Genomic DNA, 17,181 nt, shown 5'->3' with positions numbered 1-17,181 from the left:
CTGCCTCTGAGCCAAACTTGGATTTGTATCTAAAGTGAATTGACGGAGTTCCAGGGACGAGGGAAGCAAGAAATCAAATTCCTCATGTCTTGAATCACTTTATGCCCAAGCGGGGCCATTCCCTTGCTCCCCAACTCACAGGGAACTAAGTTCTCCCAACTGAGGTAGGCCCCACTTGCAGCCCTTACATCCCTCTGCTCTTTCGTGAGGAGAGAATGGTTCTCCAGAATTCTGCTGGAGAGTAGCCTTGGCCCTGAAGCAGGGTCTCCTATGGGTGCAAATGGGTTTATTTCCTGGACCCAGTGTTCTATCTTCTTCTGGGCCTGCCAGGACCACTGCTCCTCTCCAGCTCCGCGAGAATACACATCTTTGGAAGAAACTGACAGAGATACCAGGCCAATTCTTAAGGCAACTCAGGTGTTTATTTTTGGCAAGCTGACGGAAGGAAGATAGGATTCCCGCTGGCTGAGGTTCAGGGCTCAGAATGGGGCAGGATCTTGGAGGGGAGAGACCACACTTTGGAGGTTGAGCTCTTCATTAGCTGTGCCCCGGTCACCTGGGCTTCTGTCTGGATGGGGTGCAACTCAATGGGAGGAGAGGTACAGCCTTTTTTGGCCTCCTGCCGGGGTGGGCCAGACCTGAGCAGCACCTGTGTGGTTGGGTTCCACATGCTCACACCAGGAGCCAGCTTCAAGGCTTCCGGCAGCAATACTGGCTGCCACATCACCTGGGACGTGGGCTTGAGGATTTGGGGTTCAAGGTAAGACCACCTGTGAGGATCCTGGACCTCCTGGTCCCGGTGGCCCTGCCGAGGTACGTGGCTGCGGCCGGCCCACAGCTCTTCCAGCAACTCCGCCTCCCTCTCCCAGCCCCTCGGCCACTTCGCACCTGGCCACGTGCAGGGGCTGGGGCTGCGGCTGCGGGCCATTTGGGAGGCCTTCAGGTGCTTTTCAGGAAAGCGGCTCTCTGGGCCCGGTAAGAGCCCCTTAGACTGGGAGCATGGTGATGATGGGCCTAAGCTTAAGGGGGGAAGTTGGGAGCCGGGGCGCAAAGTAGGGAAAGGACCGCTGGGAGGAAGCGGGCAGAAAGCTTGGCAACTGGAGTCATTCGCTTGGCGTCTGGCCAGGGCCTCTGTCTTCTTGACCTGGGGGGGCCTGCGGTAGATTTCCAGGGGGCGCACCTCAGTGTCTGTATCCACAACCTCAACTTCTGGGCGTACCCACTGGCTCGGCAGCACCGAGGCCTTGTGGCCCGCCCTACGGGGAAGCGTTCTCAGCTGTGAGCCCATCCACCAAGGCTGCTGGAGGGAGGGGCCGAATATGATGGGGTCCAAGGCAGCAAGGGGCTTCTCGCCCTTCTTGAACACCTGCTCGCTTAGGTCCTCAGTGGAGGGCGAGAAATAGAGGTTCTCTAGTGACAACTGGGAGCTGAGGGGCCGTGTGCTCTCTGCCGATTCCTGGGAGCTGGCTGCCAGGGACTGCTCCAGAGAAGAATGGGGGCTCCCAGGGGGAACTGTCTCCACCACGATCTTCACAGAGGCTGACGGCTGTTGGAGGTTCATGTTCCTGGACCCTGCCGAAGATGGGCGGCCTCCTTCCTGGTCTTCCAGTTCCTCTAAAGGATCCCTGGGGCCTGCCCCCTGAAACAGCTCTGAGATGGGTGGAGGGCTGAGCGTCTCTCTTGGCTTGGAGGATTCCATCTGCTCCTCACAGCCTCCATCCATCAACGCTCTGCCTAGAGAAATCTGGTCGACGCTCCCTTGGTCCTGGGGAAATGCAACAGAGGTAGGGGTGGGAGGTAGATAGTGAGAGGTCAGGAAGGGGAGAGAGGAACCAAGGGTGGAGAAACTATGGGTAGAGGCCGTAAGGAAAACGAAGGTGCACTGGGGGTAAGGGTGGGGGCAGAGGGAGCTGGGGGCTTACCTCACATCGGAAGAAGTCCTCCAGCTCCACCGAGGCTGGTGCGTGCATTAGGGGCACAGATCCCTGAGCCCAGGCATCTGTTGTGCTTGCCAAGGGCTCCTCGTCCTCTCCCCAGGTGGGGTCCTCAGCCACTGCAGACTCTCCCTCATCTCGAGCCAGGAAACGCCACTCGATGATCTGCAGCATGGCCTCCCGGGCCTGGCTGATGGTGAATGGGACGCACTGCAGAAGCGAGAGAGGGTCTCAGCCAGGCAGGAAGGGTGGGAGAGGGGGTAGATGGGTTTGGGGGGCCCCATCCAGGCTCACCTGCTGGGTCAAGTAGACTTTGAAGGCAGAGTCCATGACACGCCCCAGCAAATCTGCCAAGATGTCCCCCACCACGTCCTCGCCCTCCTCCACCATTGTGAGCGCCATCCACTCAGCCTCAGTGAGCCGCCCAGGAACGATGTCCACCTGGGGCACTGGCACAGCAGGCGGCCGCGCCTTTTCCGCCTTGGATCTGGTCGCCCCGCGATCTCGGGCCTGCCTCTGTGGGAAGGGAACAGGGCAATCGGCAGAAAACCGCGGAGTGGGAGAGAGAAGCGGCTACAGGCTCTGGGAAGCTTTCTCAGTCGGTCTAGCACCGTGGTCGGCAAACTGCGGCTCGCGAGCCACATGCGGCTCTTCGGCCCCTTGAGTGTGGCTCTTCCTAAGCCTTAGGAGCACCCTAATTAAGTTAATAACAATGTACCTACCTATATAGTTTAAGTTTTAAAAATTTGGCTCTGACTATGGAAGACAGTATGGAGTTTCCTCAAAAAACTGAAAATGGAACTCCCATTTGACCCTGTGATCCCACTGCTAGGAATATATCCCAAGGAACCAAAAACACCAATCAGAAAGGATATATGCACCCCTATGTTCATAGCAGCACAATTCACCATAGCTAAGATCTGGAAACAGCCTAAGTGCCCATCAGAAGATGAATGGATTAGAAAACTGTGGTACATCTACACGATGGAATACTATGCTGCTGTAAAAAGGAAGGAACTCTTACCATTTGCAACGGCATGGATGGAACTGGAGAGCATTATGCTAAGTGAAATAAGCCAGTCAATGAAGGAAAAATACCACATGATCTCACTCATTCATGGATAATAGAGACCATTAAAAACTTTTGAACAATAATAGATAAAGAGGCAGAGCTGCCTCAAACAGATTGTCAAACTGCAGCGGGAAGGCCGGGGAGGGTTGGGGTGCAGGAGGTAGGGGGATAAGAGATCAACCAAAGGACTTGTATGCATGCATCTACACTAATAAAAGAGAAAAATGGTAATTGGCGTACGACGATACCCTTTTCATTGGCTAATCAGGGCTATATGCAAATTAACTGCCAACTAAGATTGGCAGTTAACTGCCAACAAGATGGCGGTTAATTTGCATATGTAGGCACAATGCAGGGAGGCGAAAGGCAAAGCAGGAAGAAGCCCCCTGCCACTGACAGTGATCGGAAACCCAGGGGGGAGCTAAAAGCTGGGGGGCAGGGCAAAGGCGGCCCTGGGGCCGCCTTTGCCCTGCCCCCCAGCCATGATCAGAGAATCAGGCGCCTTTTCCGCCCTGGCCAGTGATAGCAGGAAGTAGGGGTGGAGCCAGCAATGGGAGCTGGGCATGGTCGAAGCTGGCAGTCCCGGGAGCTAGGGGTCCCTTGCCTGGGCCTAAAGCGAAGCCCACGATCGTGGGGCCGCTGCAGCTGTGGGTCCCCGCTGCCCGGGCTGGACGCCTCAGCCAGAGGCATCCTGCAGGGGCAGGGGCGGAGCCCACGCGATCGTGGCGCCCCCTGCTGCCACTGCAGGTCCCCGCTGCCCAGGCCGGACGCCTAGGCCAGAGGCGTCAGGCCTGGGCAAGGGGCCGATCCTGCGATTGGAGGGTGATGGGAGTCAACGCCTGAGGGCTCCCAGTATGTGAGAGGGGGCAGGCTGGGCTGAGGGACACTCCCCCCCGGCCCACACCCAGTGCACGAATTTCGTGCACCGGGCCCCTAGTATAAGCATAACCAATGGACACAAGACACTGGGGGATAGGGGAGGCTAGGGGACTGTCTAGGGCGGGGGGGAAAAAATGGACACATATGTAATACCCTTTGTAATACTTTAAGCAATAAAAAAAAATTAAAAAATAAAAAAATTTGGCTCTGAAAAGAAATTTCAATCGTGGTACTGTTGATATTTGGCTCTGTTGACTAATGAGTTTGCCGACCACTGGTCTACTAGGAAGGAAAAGCCTTCTGAAAGGGATAATTTTCTAAGTAAGCCTACTGTGTGACAGGTGCTTCTCAGGGGTTGGACCTAGCTAATTTAATTTTCACAACAGCTCACTGAGCCCATTTCACAGACATAGAAACTGAAGCCTGACACAGTTAACCAGAACTTGCTTGGGATTCCACAATAAACCCAGGCTATATATGGCTCCAACTCCACATTCCTTGCTATTTGCACTAGTCTAAAGTGTTCCAAGTTCTTGAGAGGTAAAGAATTTGAGATAGATGAGTCAATATATGAGTGCTGGAATAATTGGTGCTGCTTAGAGTCTCCTCCTCCCCCCCCCCCCCAAATCAACTTAAATCCTTATTTCACAATATACGTCTAAATAACTTCCAGATGGATTAAAGGACACACATACACACAAATAAAACAAAAATATAAACAAAATATAAAATGTAGGAAAATAGGATAACCTGTCATATAATCTCTGGGTAAGAAAAAACTGTATATTCTTCAATAGCTTCCCTGTGGTGTGATTGTCAAATTGTCAAATTTCCCTGTACTTATTTTTATAAACTTTCCTAATTTGCAAGCTGATATTAGTAATTATCATTTTCTGGCACTTAGAGTATAATAGTTGAATACATCGTCTGGGCTCAATTCCTGCATTTTTTTATACTACATATTATTTTTATTTCCATTTTACAGAATTTGCCTGGATCACACAAGGAAGTAGTGGAGTGATAATTTATATGCAAGTCTGACTTCAGAGCCTGACTTTATACTGCTTCTCAAACAAACAATACAGGGTGGGGCAAAAGTAGGTTAATAGTACACGGAACATAGCTTATTCATGAATTATTTATTTATTATTGTATTATTTTCCATACAAACTGTAAACCTACTTTTGCTCCACCCTGCAGTTGTAGCAAATATTAAAAATATTTATATTCCTAAATATATTAAAACTCATATAAAATAATGGAGAAACCAAGATGGCGGCATAGGTAAACACCGGAATTTGCTGCCTCGAACAACCACTTCAAAAATACAACTAAAAGACGGAACGGACATCATCCAGAACCAAAGGAAGGCTGGCTGAGTGGAAATTCTATAACTAGAAAGAAAGAGAAAAGCATACCGAGACTCAGAGGAGGCGCAGTACGGAAGGAAAATACTAAGGTGCGGAGGTGCATGTGGAGCGGGCTGGGGGCTGAGGGCCCGGTTGTTGTTTTCAATCGGGAGGGAGTCTCAGGCTCTGAGCTCCAGTTCCAGGCGAGTCTCCAGGGACCCAGACTCATACGGGAGAAGCGGGACTGTCTGGCATCAGTCGGAACTCAGGGCAGCTTTCTCTCCGAGGGGCTTGCAGCGATTACCGGGACACTGAGAAGCAGAGCCTCTGAGGGCTGGACTGAGAGCAGCCATAACTGCTAGCCTCGCCCTGTTGATCCCATGGGACCTGCACCACCCAAGCCCTGCAGGGAGGCTTTTGCTGGATAGCCTCAAGGAAAGGCTAGATTAGTACCTCCCTAGAGATCCAGGAGCCAGGAAGCCCAGAGGTCAGAGTGGGACCATCCAGTTTGCAGCTCCGTGGAACCATAAAGGACACATTCAGGGGGCAGACTCAGTGAGCACCAAAGCCCCATTGAAGCAAGCCTTGCCCCAGAGGGGTGTCTCCAGCACAGAAGTTCTCCCACTGCAGACACAGCTGATTCTCACAGCCAATTGGCCTGGAGGTCAATTCCTCCCAGTGATAACTACAACAATCAAGGCTTAACTACAACAAGACTGTGCACAAAGCCCACAAGGGGGTGTACCAAGAGTGTCCTCCTCAGGTAATTGGGGAGGCTGAACCACTGGGCCCTAGAGGACACTCAGCACAGAAAACCACTTTATCAACACAGGGAAGCATAAAAAATGTGGAGACAAAGAAAAAGGACACAAATGACAGAAATGGAGGAAAGCAAACTGCTGGATATAGAGTTCAAAACCACACTTTTAAGGTTTTTCAAGAATTTTCTAGAAACTGCTGATAAACTTAATGAGATCTACAAGAAATCTAATGAGACCCTCGAGGTTGTGATAAAGAACCAACTAGAAATTAAGCATACACTGACTGAAATAAAGAATATTATACAGACTCCCAACAGCAGACTAGAGGATTGCAAGAATCAAGTCAACGATTTGAAATACGAAGAAGCAAAAAACACCCAACCGGAAAAGCAAAATGAAAAAAGAATAAAAAAATACGAAGATAGTGTAAGGAGCCTCTGGGACAGCTTCAAGCGTACTAACATCAGAATTATAGAGGTGCCAGAAGAAGAAAGAGAGCAAGATATTGAAAACCTATTTGAAGAAATAATGACAGAAAACTTCCCCTACCTGGTGAAAGAAATAGACTTACAAGTCCAGGAAGCGCAGAGAACCCCAAACAAAAGGAATCCAAAGAGGACCACACCAAGACACATCATAATTTAAATGCCAAGAGCAAAAGACAAAGAGAGAATCTTAAAAGCAGCAAGAGAAAGAAAGTCAGTCACCTACAAGGGAATACCCATACGACTGTCAGCTGATTTCTCAACAGAAACTTTGCAGGCCAGAAGGGAGTGGCAAGAAATATTTAAAGTGATGAATACCAAGAACCTACAACCAAGATTACTTTATCCAGCAAAGTTATCATTCATAATTGAACGTCAGATAAAGAGTTTCACAGATAAGAAAAAGCTAAAGGAGTTCATCACCACCAAACCAGTATTATATGAAATGCTGAAAGGTTATCCTTTAAGAAGAGGAAAAAGAAGAAAAAGATAAATATACAAATTATGAACAACAAATACACACCTATCAGCAAGTGAATCTGAAAACCAAGTGAATAATCTGATGAACAGAATGAACTGGTGATTATAATAGAATCAGGGGCATAGGAAGGGAATGGACTGGCTATTCTTGGGGGAGAAAGGGGTGTGCGGGATGCGGGAAGAGACCGGACAAAAATCGTGCATGTATGGATGAGGGTTCTGGCGCGCGCCCAGGGCGGCGGCGCGCGGTAGGGGGCTGAGGGGTGCGTGTTGGCCTGGGTGGACGCTGCTGACGGTGAAGGCGCTCCAGGGCCGTGAGTGCAGCCTACAGGTGTCGGAGGATGAGTTGGTGTCCACGCTGAAGCATCTGGTCTCCGAGAAGTTGAACGTAGCCGTGCGCCAGCAGCGGCTGCTGTTCAAGGGCAAGGCCCTGGCAGATGGGAAAAAACTCTCCGATTACAGCATCGGGCCCAATTCCAAGCTCAACCTCGTGGTCAAACCTCTGGAGAAGGTGTTACTGGAAGAAAGTGCCACACAGAAACTGGCCGAGGCCCCGCCCTTGCGCCCACACGCCTGGCAGCTGATTGCCAAAGTCTTGGCCCGCCACTTCAGTGCCGCAGATGCCAACAGGGTCCTAGATCAACTACAGAGGGATTATGAGAAGTCCCTGAGCCGCCTGACCCTGGATGACATCGAACGTTTAGCCAACCGCTTCCTGAACTCCGAAGTCACTGAAGTTAAGGAGAAGGGGTTCTCTAAATAAGATTCACGGAGTGTGGGGATGAGCCCGGCCAGGCTGCAAGTTGCATGTAGCATTAAATGTGTCCTCATGTTGCAATTTGGCTTAAAATACTAGCTGGTGGGTACCCAGGAACCTGTACCCGGCTCTTGCGAGGTGCCAGGCACCGCCGAAAGCACTTGACCTGGGTTGGCTCCTCCACCTCAAAAGGTTGGACGGCTGACACTCCTTGCAATGAAGTGAGGGAGCCTGAACCCAAGTCCAGCCAACTTCTCTAAGTGCCTCAGGATGAGAACTCTGCAGGTCCAACCTGGGTGGGAGGCCAAGTGCCAGCCAGTCCTGGGCCCCCCAGCTGCTGCAGCCAGTGTGCATGCAACGAAGGAAAAGCAGCTTGGGGAGTCGGGGCGAACATCGCCCAGCTCTGTGGTGTGACCTCAGGCAACTCCCTGTGCCACGTTGGTCCCCGCCATTGACTGCCCAGTGAAGGCCACTCCTTACACCTCACTCAGTTTCCTTCATCCTGACTCCAGACCGGGGGCGGGCGGGGCGGGTGCCAGCAGCGTCCTCTCCTTTATGTTCCATAAACTGAGGCCAGCAGCCAAGCAGTAGCCAAGCATGGCCCAGAGAGGGGGTGTCCTGGCCCTTCCTGTCAAGCTCTTCCCTGGGCACCCTCTGTACTTGACTCCCGCTGGACACGGGTAGTTCCTGCTCCGTAAGGATGACAGGTGACTGGCTTGAGGTCACTCATCAAGGCAGTGCCAGAGCCAGGCCTCAGCTGGGCCCCCATGCCATGTGCTCACCCATAGAATGGAAGCAGACCCTCCCCCCACCACGTGTGCACAAGGGCTTTCATTTTGCACGCCCCTCGCTGCCCAAAAGGAAACCACAGAGTGCCAGGGAGCGGGCAGAAGCACAGCCTGGTGGCACTGGTCCTCCCACTTGCCTGGTATGTGGGCACTAGAGTTCACCCAGGCACCTGCTCCTTGGAGGAGGTCACCAGGGCAGTTGAGGCGGGAAGGAAGCCGTGTGCACAGGAGGATGGATACCCGAGCCCTGCCACCCTCCCTGCCTGAGGCCCTGGGCTGGGAAGAAGGACAGAGGCCTTATGGGCGATGGATTTGAAGAGCAGACGGAAAGCCCAGGCCCCAGCTGAGAGCTGGGAATATCAAACAGCAGGGCCTGCGAGGGAGCCCGTGTGATCTAGCAGTTCACGTAACAGACCTGCCAACGCCCTCCTTTATTCTGAGTCAGGAATTTTATGTTGAAATTTTCAATAGCACTAAAGGTGAATGTGAGACTTTGATCCAAAAAGAACTATTTCAGCCAGGCTGCTTTTGGTTTCCCATCATTGGTTTAACCATAAAAGAAATTGGTTTGAACAGTAAAGGAAACTCACCGGTTTACAAAACTGAGAAGTCCAGGGGTATTGGCAGCAGATGAACAATTTTACCAAATACCCAGTTTCTTCCTACCTCCCCTCTGTGCTCTGCACTGTCTGCTTCACCCCCGGCTGCCGCCTCAGGAGCAAAGATGGCTGCCTGCAGCTTCCACTGAACCCCTCGTTCATAGCCAGCACCTTCTCGCCCTGTAGCATAGCTTCTTTCTCACATGCCTCCAGCAAATAAACTCTCATTTTTATTGCTCAAAAAAAAAAAAAATCGTGCACCTATGGATGAGGACAGTGGATGGGGAGTGAGGAGGGGGGGGAACTGGGTGGAGGGAAGTTATGGGGGGGAAAAAGAGGAACAAATGTAATCATCTGAACAATAAAGATTTAATTAAAAAAAAATAACTCATATAAAATAAGAATGTCTGGCCGGCATGGCTCAGTGGTTGAACATCCACCTATGAACCAGAGGTCCTGGTTCGATTTCCTATCAGGGCACATGCCCGGGTTGTGGGCTTGATCCCCAGTGTGGGTTGTGCAGGAGGCAGCCAATCAATGATTCTCTCTCATCATTGTTGTTTCTCCCCCCCTCTCTTCCTCTCTGAAAAATCAATAAAAATATTTTTTAAATAAATAAAATAAAATAAGAACAATCATAAACTCCAAAGATAATAATAGGCAAAGGACATGACATTTCACAAAAGTGGAACGGTAGTCCTGGCCAGGTAGCCCAGTTGGTTAGAGTATTGTCCCCATATGCCAAGGTTGTGGGTTCAATCCCCAGTCAGGACATATACAAGAATCAACTGCCGAAACCGGTTTGGCTCAGTGGATAGAGCGTCGGCCTGCGGACTGAAAGGTCCCAGGTTCAATCCCGGTCAAGGGCATGTACCTGGGTTGTGGGCACATCCCCAGTAGGAAATGTGCAGGAGGCAGCTGATTGATGTTTCTCTCTCATCGATGTTTCTAACTATCTCTCTCCCTTCCTCTCTGTAAAAAAATCAATAAAATATATATTAAAAAAAAAATAGAATCAACCAATGAATGCAATAAATATGGAAAAACAAATCTATGTTTCTCTCTCTCTCTCTCAAATAAATAAAAAGTAGAACTGTAGATGACTAATAAATATTTGAACACATGTCTAACCTTCAAAAATATTAATTATAGTTTAACAATGCATTCAAATGTATAATCTAAAATTAAAATATATTCTTCAGCCCAGCCAGTGTAGCTCAGTGGTTGAGCATCAACCTATGAACCTGGAGGTCACAGTTTGATTCCCGTTCAGGGCACATGCCCGGGTTGCAGATTCAATCCCCAGTGTGGGCATGCAGGAGGCAGTCGATCAATAATTCTCTCTCATCATTGATGTTTCTATCTCTCCCGCTCCCTTCCTCTCTGAAATCAATATGTATATTTTATATATATATATATATATATATATATATATATATATATATATATATTCTTCAACAGATTCCCTGTGGTGTGATTTATAATAGCAGAATATTGAACACATATGTCTAACAAAAAGAGACTAGATGGCTAATTGTGTACTATCTACATGATGCAATATTATACAATGATTAAAGGTAATCTTTAGGAAGAATTTGCAAAAGCATAGAAAAATACTTAAGATTTAATGTTAAATGAAAGAACAAGTATGGTCTCAGATAATGTAAACCTGTATGTGTTGAATAAAAAGAAAACACCAAAATTGTAACAGTGGGTATGTTTCTTTCCTATGCTCTTCTCTATTTTATAAGCTCAGGGAGATAGACAGCAGAAATCCAATTAGTGTCATTTGTGTCAACCACACCTAAGGACAGTTGAAGTTAAGGGAATAAATCTCCTTTTGGTTCATCAGCATGAAGCTGATAAATATCCTATTGCGTGCCTCCTCTAAGACCTCCCCTAAACTCCCAGCTTTTATTTTTATTTATTTATTTTTATATATCATTTATTGATTTCAGAGAGGAAGGGAGAGGGAAAGAGAGAAACATCAATGATGAGAGAGAATCATCAATTGGCTGCCTCCTACATGCCTCCCACTGGGGTTTGAGCCTGCAACCCTGGCATGTGCCCTGAACAGGAATCAAACCGGAACCTCCTGGTTCATTGGTCGAATGCTCAACCACAGAGCCACACCGACCAGGCTATTTTTTAAACTTATCTTTATTGTTGAAAACATTACAGATGTCTCCTTTAAACTCCCAGTCTTTGAAACCCTCAAGGCAAAAGACCCAGGGCACTCTCTACCTCCTGGGAGTAGGCCCATGCCTCTCTTCCCTCTCAGGTGTACATCTCCTAAACTCTAAGGGTCCCCACAAGACTTGCAACCAGGGGAGCAATGGGCAGCAGTAGAAAAGAAAAAAATCTACTTAAAAAGATAAAGATGCCCAGCCAGCATGGCTCAGTGGTTGAGCTTGGCCTATGAACCAGGAGGTCAAGGTTCAATTCCCAGTCAGAGCACATGCCCAGGTTGCAGGCTTGATTCCCAGTGGGAGGCGTGCAGGAGGTAGCCAATCCATGATTCTCTCTCATCATTGATGTTTCTCTCTCCCTCTTCCTTCCTCTCTGAAATCAATAAAAATATATTTATTTTTAAAAAAGATAAAGACTAGGTCCCAAGTTAATTTCAGGACATAGGAATTTACTAGTAGATTCCTGGGAGCCTCCTCACTTCCCCATAAGAGTCTACTTGAACCTGATTCCCTCCAAAATTTACCTCCAGATGGAATCTCTCAAACCTTAGCTTCCTCACCCCCAACCTCACTGATACCTGATGTTCCCTAAAATTCTCCCTCAGAACTGATGTTTTCTAAACTTCACAGGGGACTCAAAATCCCTTAAGCCTCATTTCCCCTCTCTGCTAGTGAGAACAGCCCAAAGACCAGTTCAAGACAGCGCAGGCCAGGTAGGGCTGGGCGAGGAGAGTCGGTTCTTTAGACTTCCCCTCCAAGCTTCTCTCTTTTTAAAAATATATATTTTTATTGATTTCAAAGAGGAAGGGAGAGGAAGAGAGATAGAAACCGGCTGCCTCCTGCACGCCCCCTACTGGGGAATTAGCCCACAACATTTGCATGTGCCCTTGACCGGAATCGAACCTGTGACCCGTCAGTCCACTGGCCGACGCTCTATCCGCTAAGCCAAACCGGCTAGGGTTCAGAGCCTCTCTTGTGCCTAGACGTGGCCTGACCAGAGGGGCCTGGGATATTGTTACACAAAGGCTCTTCAAATGTTTTATTTTAAATTATCTTGTTTTAAAACAATTTGATTTTCAAGTGCAGCCACAAGATTGTTGTTATTTAATCCATTTCTTCCTCCTGAAACTCTGGAAATGGATAATTTATCTAGCAACTCCTCTCCCCAATCCCTGGCCAATTCTCGTTAATCCATTTAAATGGGTACCTCAGTGCAAGAGACGTATTACATCCATTAGCTGTTTCCCAAAGTAATTTTTTGCTCTTGGACTCTGCACCTCATTCGCTCTTTTCCCTCAGCTTCCGATTGTGACAAAGCATGTGAGTGGGCATAGGTTTTTTGGCGCACGGTCCTCTTGAACGCCGGCGTGCTGGGCGGGCACCGGGTATCGCGGGGCTGGTCCATGGTCCCGACACCGACCTTAAAAGGCAGATCCCGGCTCTGGCGCACCCCCAGCTGAGCTGAAGCTTACCGAGCTTTCGTGTGCCATCGCTGCCTCTTGTCTTCAACCTCGAGGTTTCTACGGCTCCCTGCGCCCCGGCGGCCGCCGCCGCCTAACGGTCGCCCCGGCAACCACGCTGTGCGCTGGTTGGCTCGCCCTGTCCACAGTTACCCCGGCAACCGCGCCGCGCGCCGCGGGTTCCGGTGGTTCGCCCCGCCCATCGGCCTGCGTAAGTGCGTCGTCTCTATGGTGGCGGCGGATTCGGAGGGACCTAGCGATCCTGGAGTCAGGCAAGCCGACCAGGGGCTACTGGTGTGACCTCTAACCCGGGCATGGGGCTTCGGGGAGCCGAACCGAGGGTGGAAGGGCCTGGAGACTACCCTGCCGTAACCCGCCTTGGCTCGGGCGCTGGGGTCCACCGGATCCTGTGCCATCACCATTCCTCCTCTAGGGTTCCCCCATCGTCCATGACTCAGCCTGGGGCTCCACTCTCTCGCTCCATGAGACCGCCCTCTGGGGCCCCCCATTACATCATGACCCAGTCTCAGGGGTCTCCCCGCAGCGTCTTATGACAGCACCCGCCACGCTCCGGGAGGAATCATTGCTGTCTTCTGTTTAGCCCTGAGCTTTTGGCGATTGGAGCGTCTCTCCCCCAGGATGTTCCGCCGGCAGCGTTCCATCCCTCTCCGAGGCTCGGCTGCCGCCCTGAGCAACAACCTCAGCGTGCTGCAGCTGCCGGCCTGCAACCTCACACACTTCGGGGTCGTGCATGGACCCAGCGCCCAGCTGCTCAGCGTTGCTCCTGAGGGCGTGCCCTTGGCCCAGCGCCAGCTCCACGCTAAGGAGGGAGCTGGAGTGAGCTCCCCACTTATCACCCAGGTGAGGAATGAGGTTGGAAGTGGTGTTGCTGAACCCAGTCCTAACCCCGCCCTTTCCTCTCCTAACCTCAAGGAATAGGCCTTCCCTAACCCTCTGAACTTATGCTCTTCTGAGTCCTCATGTCCCTTGCTGACCACTTGGCCCAACTCTAATCCACCTCCCTCCAGGTCCACTGGTGTGCCCTCCCCTTTCGAGTATTGCTGGTGCTCACCTCACATCGAGGAATTCAGGTAAGAGGAGGACCTTCCTGCCCTCTCCGACTAGAGTCTAATCAACTCCTCTGCAAGGACCCACGCCCTTCCGCACTTGCCTCGAATCACTCCCAAGCTTTACACATGCTCAGCCTACTCTTCCTTACTTCTCATCTTCATTCCTTCCATCTTTTTAAATGCTTTTTATTTTTTGAAACTCTTATAAGAGTTTGAGCCAAACTTACAGCATAAGCCAGGGACAAGATCTCAAATGTTCTCACTCCTTCCATCTTTTTAAATTTCCAAGTGCCACCCTAGCTGGGTTTGCTCAGTGGATAGAGCGTTGGTCTGCGGACTGAAGGGTCCCAGGTTCGATTCAGGTCAAGGGCATATGCTGGGGTTGCGGCTTGATCCCTGATCCCCAGTGGGGGTTGTGCAGGAGGCAATCAGTGATTCTCTCTCATCATTGATGTCTCTCTCTCTCTCTCTCTCTCTCTCTCTCTCTCTCTCTCTCTCCCTCTCTCCCTTCTCTCTGAAAATTTTAAAAAATAAAAAAATGTCCAAGTACCCTCTCCAATATCTGCCCCTTTGCTGGCTGTATGACCTTGGGCAATTTAATTTATCAGAGCTTCTGTCCTCCTCTGTAAAGTAGGAATAAGAGTATTACCTACTTGCCAGAGTTGTTTTGAGGGTTCAGTGAGCTAAGGCTAACATGAGTATAGGACAGTGGTCGGCAAACTGCGGCTCGCGAGCCACATGCGGCTCTTTGGCCCCTTGAGTGTGGCTCTTCCACAAAATACCAACTTCTGCGCATGGGCCACGAAGTTTCAAGCGCACTGTACATGCGCGCCCGCACGTGGTATTTTGTGGAAGAGCCACACTCAAGGGGCCAAAGAGCCACAGTTTCCCGACCCCTGGTATAGGACAAAACTGCCCTTGTCCCTCCAGATGTATGAGTCTGACGGCTCCGTCATGGTCTATTGGCACGCGCTGGACTCCAGAGATGCCTCTCCAGGTACCTGCAGGACTGACTTGGGTGTGGGTAGGGAGTGTTTGCTGGGGCTGGAAGAAGCACTGTTTCTAATAGTTTTCCCCTCTCATACTCAGTACAGGCTATGTTTGCCCGAGGAATTGCTTCCTGTGGCCATTTCATCTGTGTAGGTGAGAGGCCCGAGGGCAGGGCATTGGTGTGTATGTGTGTGTGGGCAGGGGAAGGAGGGTGCTGGGGTATAAAGGTGTGGGCTTTGGTCTGGAAGATGCTGCAGGTCTGAGGAAATTGTGGAGGGTTCAAGGGAAGGGTGGAAGTGAATGGGGCAGAGGCTCCAGAGAGCCATGGACGGGTTCAGAGGGGCAGGGTGAGGGAGAATAAGGGTAGTCAGGGAGGGGCAGGACTGTTGGGGCAGTGAGAGATGTGTTTGTTACTAAGGCTTCTGGGACCAGGGAGTTCTGAGTGTAGTGGCCGGAGATGCAGGAGGACTAGGACACACTGCTTTTGTAGGAATGTGGTCAGGCCGGGTACTGGTATTTGACATACCAGCCAAAGGTCCCAACATTGTACTGAGTGAAGAGCTGGCAGGGCATCCGACGTCAGTCACCGACATCGCCAGCGAGCCTGCCCAGGAACAGGTGCGTGAAAGCCCCTCTCGTTCCCGTGAGCCTGGGGTCCTTCCCCCCTTGGGAGGCAGGAGACCCGAATGCAAGTCTTGGCTCTGCCACTAAGCAGCTGGACGACTTTGGGCAAACGGCTGCGCTCTCCTAGGCTTCAGCACCTCAGGTCCAGTGACGAAGCCAGAGGTATTTCACGTGGCATTTCAGTGGTCCACTAACACTTCTCATGCTCGTGTGCATCGAGGAGTCGGGACAGACGGCTTCTAAGATGCTTGCCAGCTCTGACATGCGCAGCTTCCTTCCAGCACCACCCTCTCCAGGAGGTCTTCCCCCTGTTCCAGCTCTCACTGATCCCCCTTAGCTGACCCCGGAGTTGGTACTGTCTTCAACGAAAACTCTTGGATTGCAAACCTCTTGAGAATGGGGTATCTTCTAATTCATATTCTCTACTGAATCTGGCCCAGAGCCCGGCCCATGGCCTATGTTGGTTGCCTAGGGCTGGGAGTCAAGAGGCCGAGCCTAGTTATGACTGTGGCTTACTGTAAGACCTCTAGGTCATAACACTATGGTCTCAGTTTCATCATCCACCCACTGAGTACAGTGATATACTCAGGTCCTAACATGTGTGTGTGTGGGGGGGGGAGGGGACTGTGAGGGATGCAAGGAAAGCATTTTATGCTTCCTGAGGGAACCCTGCTTCCAGCCTGTGAGGGCTCCGTATCTTCCTTTACCCGAGAAGCCAAGATGCATATACTGCCTCCCTTCCCTGTACACAGGACCCAGCAGGGGAGAGAGGGAAGGGCTGACCCTGCCTTTCCCCTCAGGACTGCATGGCTGACGTCGTGACAGCAGACGACTCAGGCTTGCTTTGTGTCTGGCGGTCGGGCCCCGAATTCAAATTACTGACCCGAATTCCCGGATTTGGGTAGGTGAGGCGAAGGGGCTGAGGACTTCCTGAAGCAGCTGCAGGGTGGGGAGTGGGCTTGGGTGTGGGGAAATCCAAGTGGGGCATTGCCCTTGCAGGGTCCCATGCACTTCCGTGCAGCTGTGGAAGGGGATCGCAGCAGCGGGCTACGGGAACGGGCAAGTGCGTCTGTATGAGACCAGTACAGGAGCTCTACACGTCCAGATCAACGCCCACGCCCGGGCCATCTGTGCCCTGGACCTGGCTCCGGAGGTGGGCAAGGTCAGTCTCCTCCACCCCTACACACCCTGGTTCCTGGTAGGGGGATGCTGAGAGGAACTCCACAGGCTCGCCTTTGCCGCTTGGTGAAGCACTCCAACCTGGACCAGTTCGTCAGCACCTTCCGACTCCCACTCATCCTCCCTGCCTTTTCTTAACAGCTACTTTCTGCAGCCGAGGACACCTTTGTACACATCTGGAAGCTGAGCAAACGCACAGAGAGTGGCTGCACCGAGGTGGGTGTGGAGAGGGGGCGGAGGGCCAGCATGGGGCAGCGGCCCTGAGCAGCCCACTCTCCCCCAGGTGGAACACTGTCACGGCGAGTGTGTGCCCGACACTCAGGTGTGTGGCGCCCGATTCTGTGACCCCTCAGGCAGCTCCTTTGCTGTGACTGGCTACGACCTCGCTGAAATCCTGAGATTCAGCAGTGAGTGAGAACAGAAAAGCCTCCCTTCTCCCTGTGGTGTTTATAAAGTGCCTCCTCCGCCTAGCCCGTGTCTAATTACTCAGGATCCAAGTCATCTTTCACAGCCGGCGAACTAAGCTCCAGGGAAGAGGGGACGGGGCAGGTCCGGGCCAAGCAGA

The 17,181-nt window shown here is 51.1% G+C and overlaps 3 protein-coding genes across 3 annotated transcripts; 2 read left to right on the top strand and 1 right to left on the bottom strand.

Moving 5' to 3' along the window:
* Positions 1 to 19: 19 nt before the first annotated feature.
* C12H2orf81 (chromosome 12 C2orf81 homolog) lies at positions 20 to 13,207 on the bottom strand. The gene is made up of 4 exons (XM_059659374.1): positions 12,766 to 13,207; positions 2,229 to 2,450; positions 1,923 to 2,144; positions 20 to 1,765 (listed from the first exon to the last, which is right to left on the bottom strand). The coding sequence occupies exons 1-4, from the start codon at positions 12,781 to 12,783 to the stop codon at positions 473 to 475; spliced, it is 1,755 nt and encodes a 584-aa protein (XP_059515357.1). The 5' UTR covers positions 12,784 to 13,207; the 3' UTR covers positions 20 to 472.
* LOC132213874 (ubiquitin-like protein 4A) lies at positions 4,456 to 9,074 on the top strand. Its single transcript, XM_059660767.1, has 2 exons — positions 4,456 to 4,474; positions 7,176 to 9,074. Exons 1-2 carry the CDS (start codon positions 4,456 to 4,458, stop codon positions 7,721 to 7,723), a joined length of 567 nt encoding a protein of 188 aa, XP_059516750.1. The 3' UTR covers positions 7,724 to 9,074.
* WDR54 (WD repeat domain 54) lies at positions 12,946 to 17,086 on the top strand. The gene is made up of 10 exons (XM_059659379.1): positions 12,946 to 13,025; positions 13,392 to 13,614; positions 13,782 to 13,844; positions 14,754 to 14,820; positions 14,913 to 14,966; positions 15,304 to 15,431; positions 16,238 to 16,338; positions 16,437 to 16,599; positions 16,758 to 16,832; positions 16,900 to 17,086. The coding sequence occupies exons 1-10, from the start codon at positions 12,982 to 12,984 to the stop codon at positions 17,029 to 17,031; spliced, it is 1,050 nt and encodes a 349-aa protein (XP_059515362.1). The 5' UTR covers positions 12,946 to 12,981; the 3' UTR covers positions 17,032 to 17,086.
* The last annotated feature ends 95 nt before the right edge of the window (positions 17,087 to 17,181 follow it).

This window comes from Myotis daubentonii, chromosome 12 (assembly GCF_963259705.1).
Source record: "Myotis daubentonii chromosome 12, mMyoDau2.1, whole genome shotgun sequence".
NCBI classification, from domain to species: domain Eukaryota; kingdom Metazoa; phylum Chordata; class Mammalia; order Chiroptera; family Vespertilionidae; genus Myotis; species Myotis daubentonii.
Note: the sequence above shows the minus strand (reverse complement) of the source record. Positions and strands in the feature narration are given on the sequence as shown.

Bases quoted from the DNA above. Each gene is read 5' to 3' on its own strand.
- WDR54 (XM_059659379.1), top strand. From the start codon at position 12,982: ATGGTGGCGGCGGATTCGGAGGGACCTAGCGATCCTGGAGTCAG. The intron at 14,821-14,912 runs GTACCTGCAGGA...TCTCATACTCAG, and splicing joins CTCCAGAGATGCCTCTCCAG to TACAGGCTATGTTTGCCCGA. The intron at 15,432-16,237 runs GTGCGTGAAAGC...CTTTCCCCTCAG, and splicing joins GCGAGCCTGCCCAGGAACAG to GACTGCATGGCTGACGTCGT.
- C12H2orf81 (XM_059659374.1), bottom strand. The intron at 2,145-2,228 runs GTGAGCCTGGAT...TCGCTTCTGCAG, and splicing joins AAGTCTACTTGACCCAGCAG to TGCGTCCCATTCACCATCAG. The intron at 1,766-1,922 runs GTAAGCCCCCAG...GCATTTCCCCAG, and splicing joins AGGACTTCTTCCGATGTGAG to GACCAAGGGAGCGTCGACCA.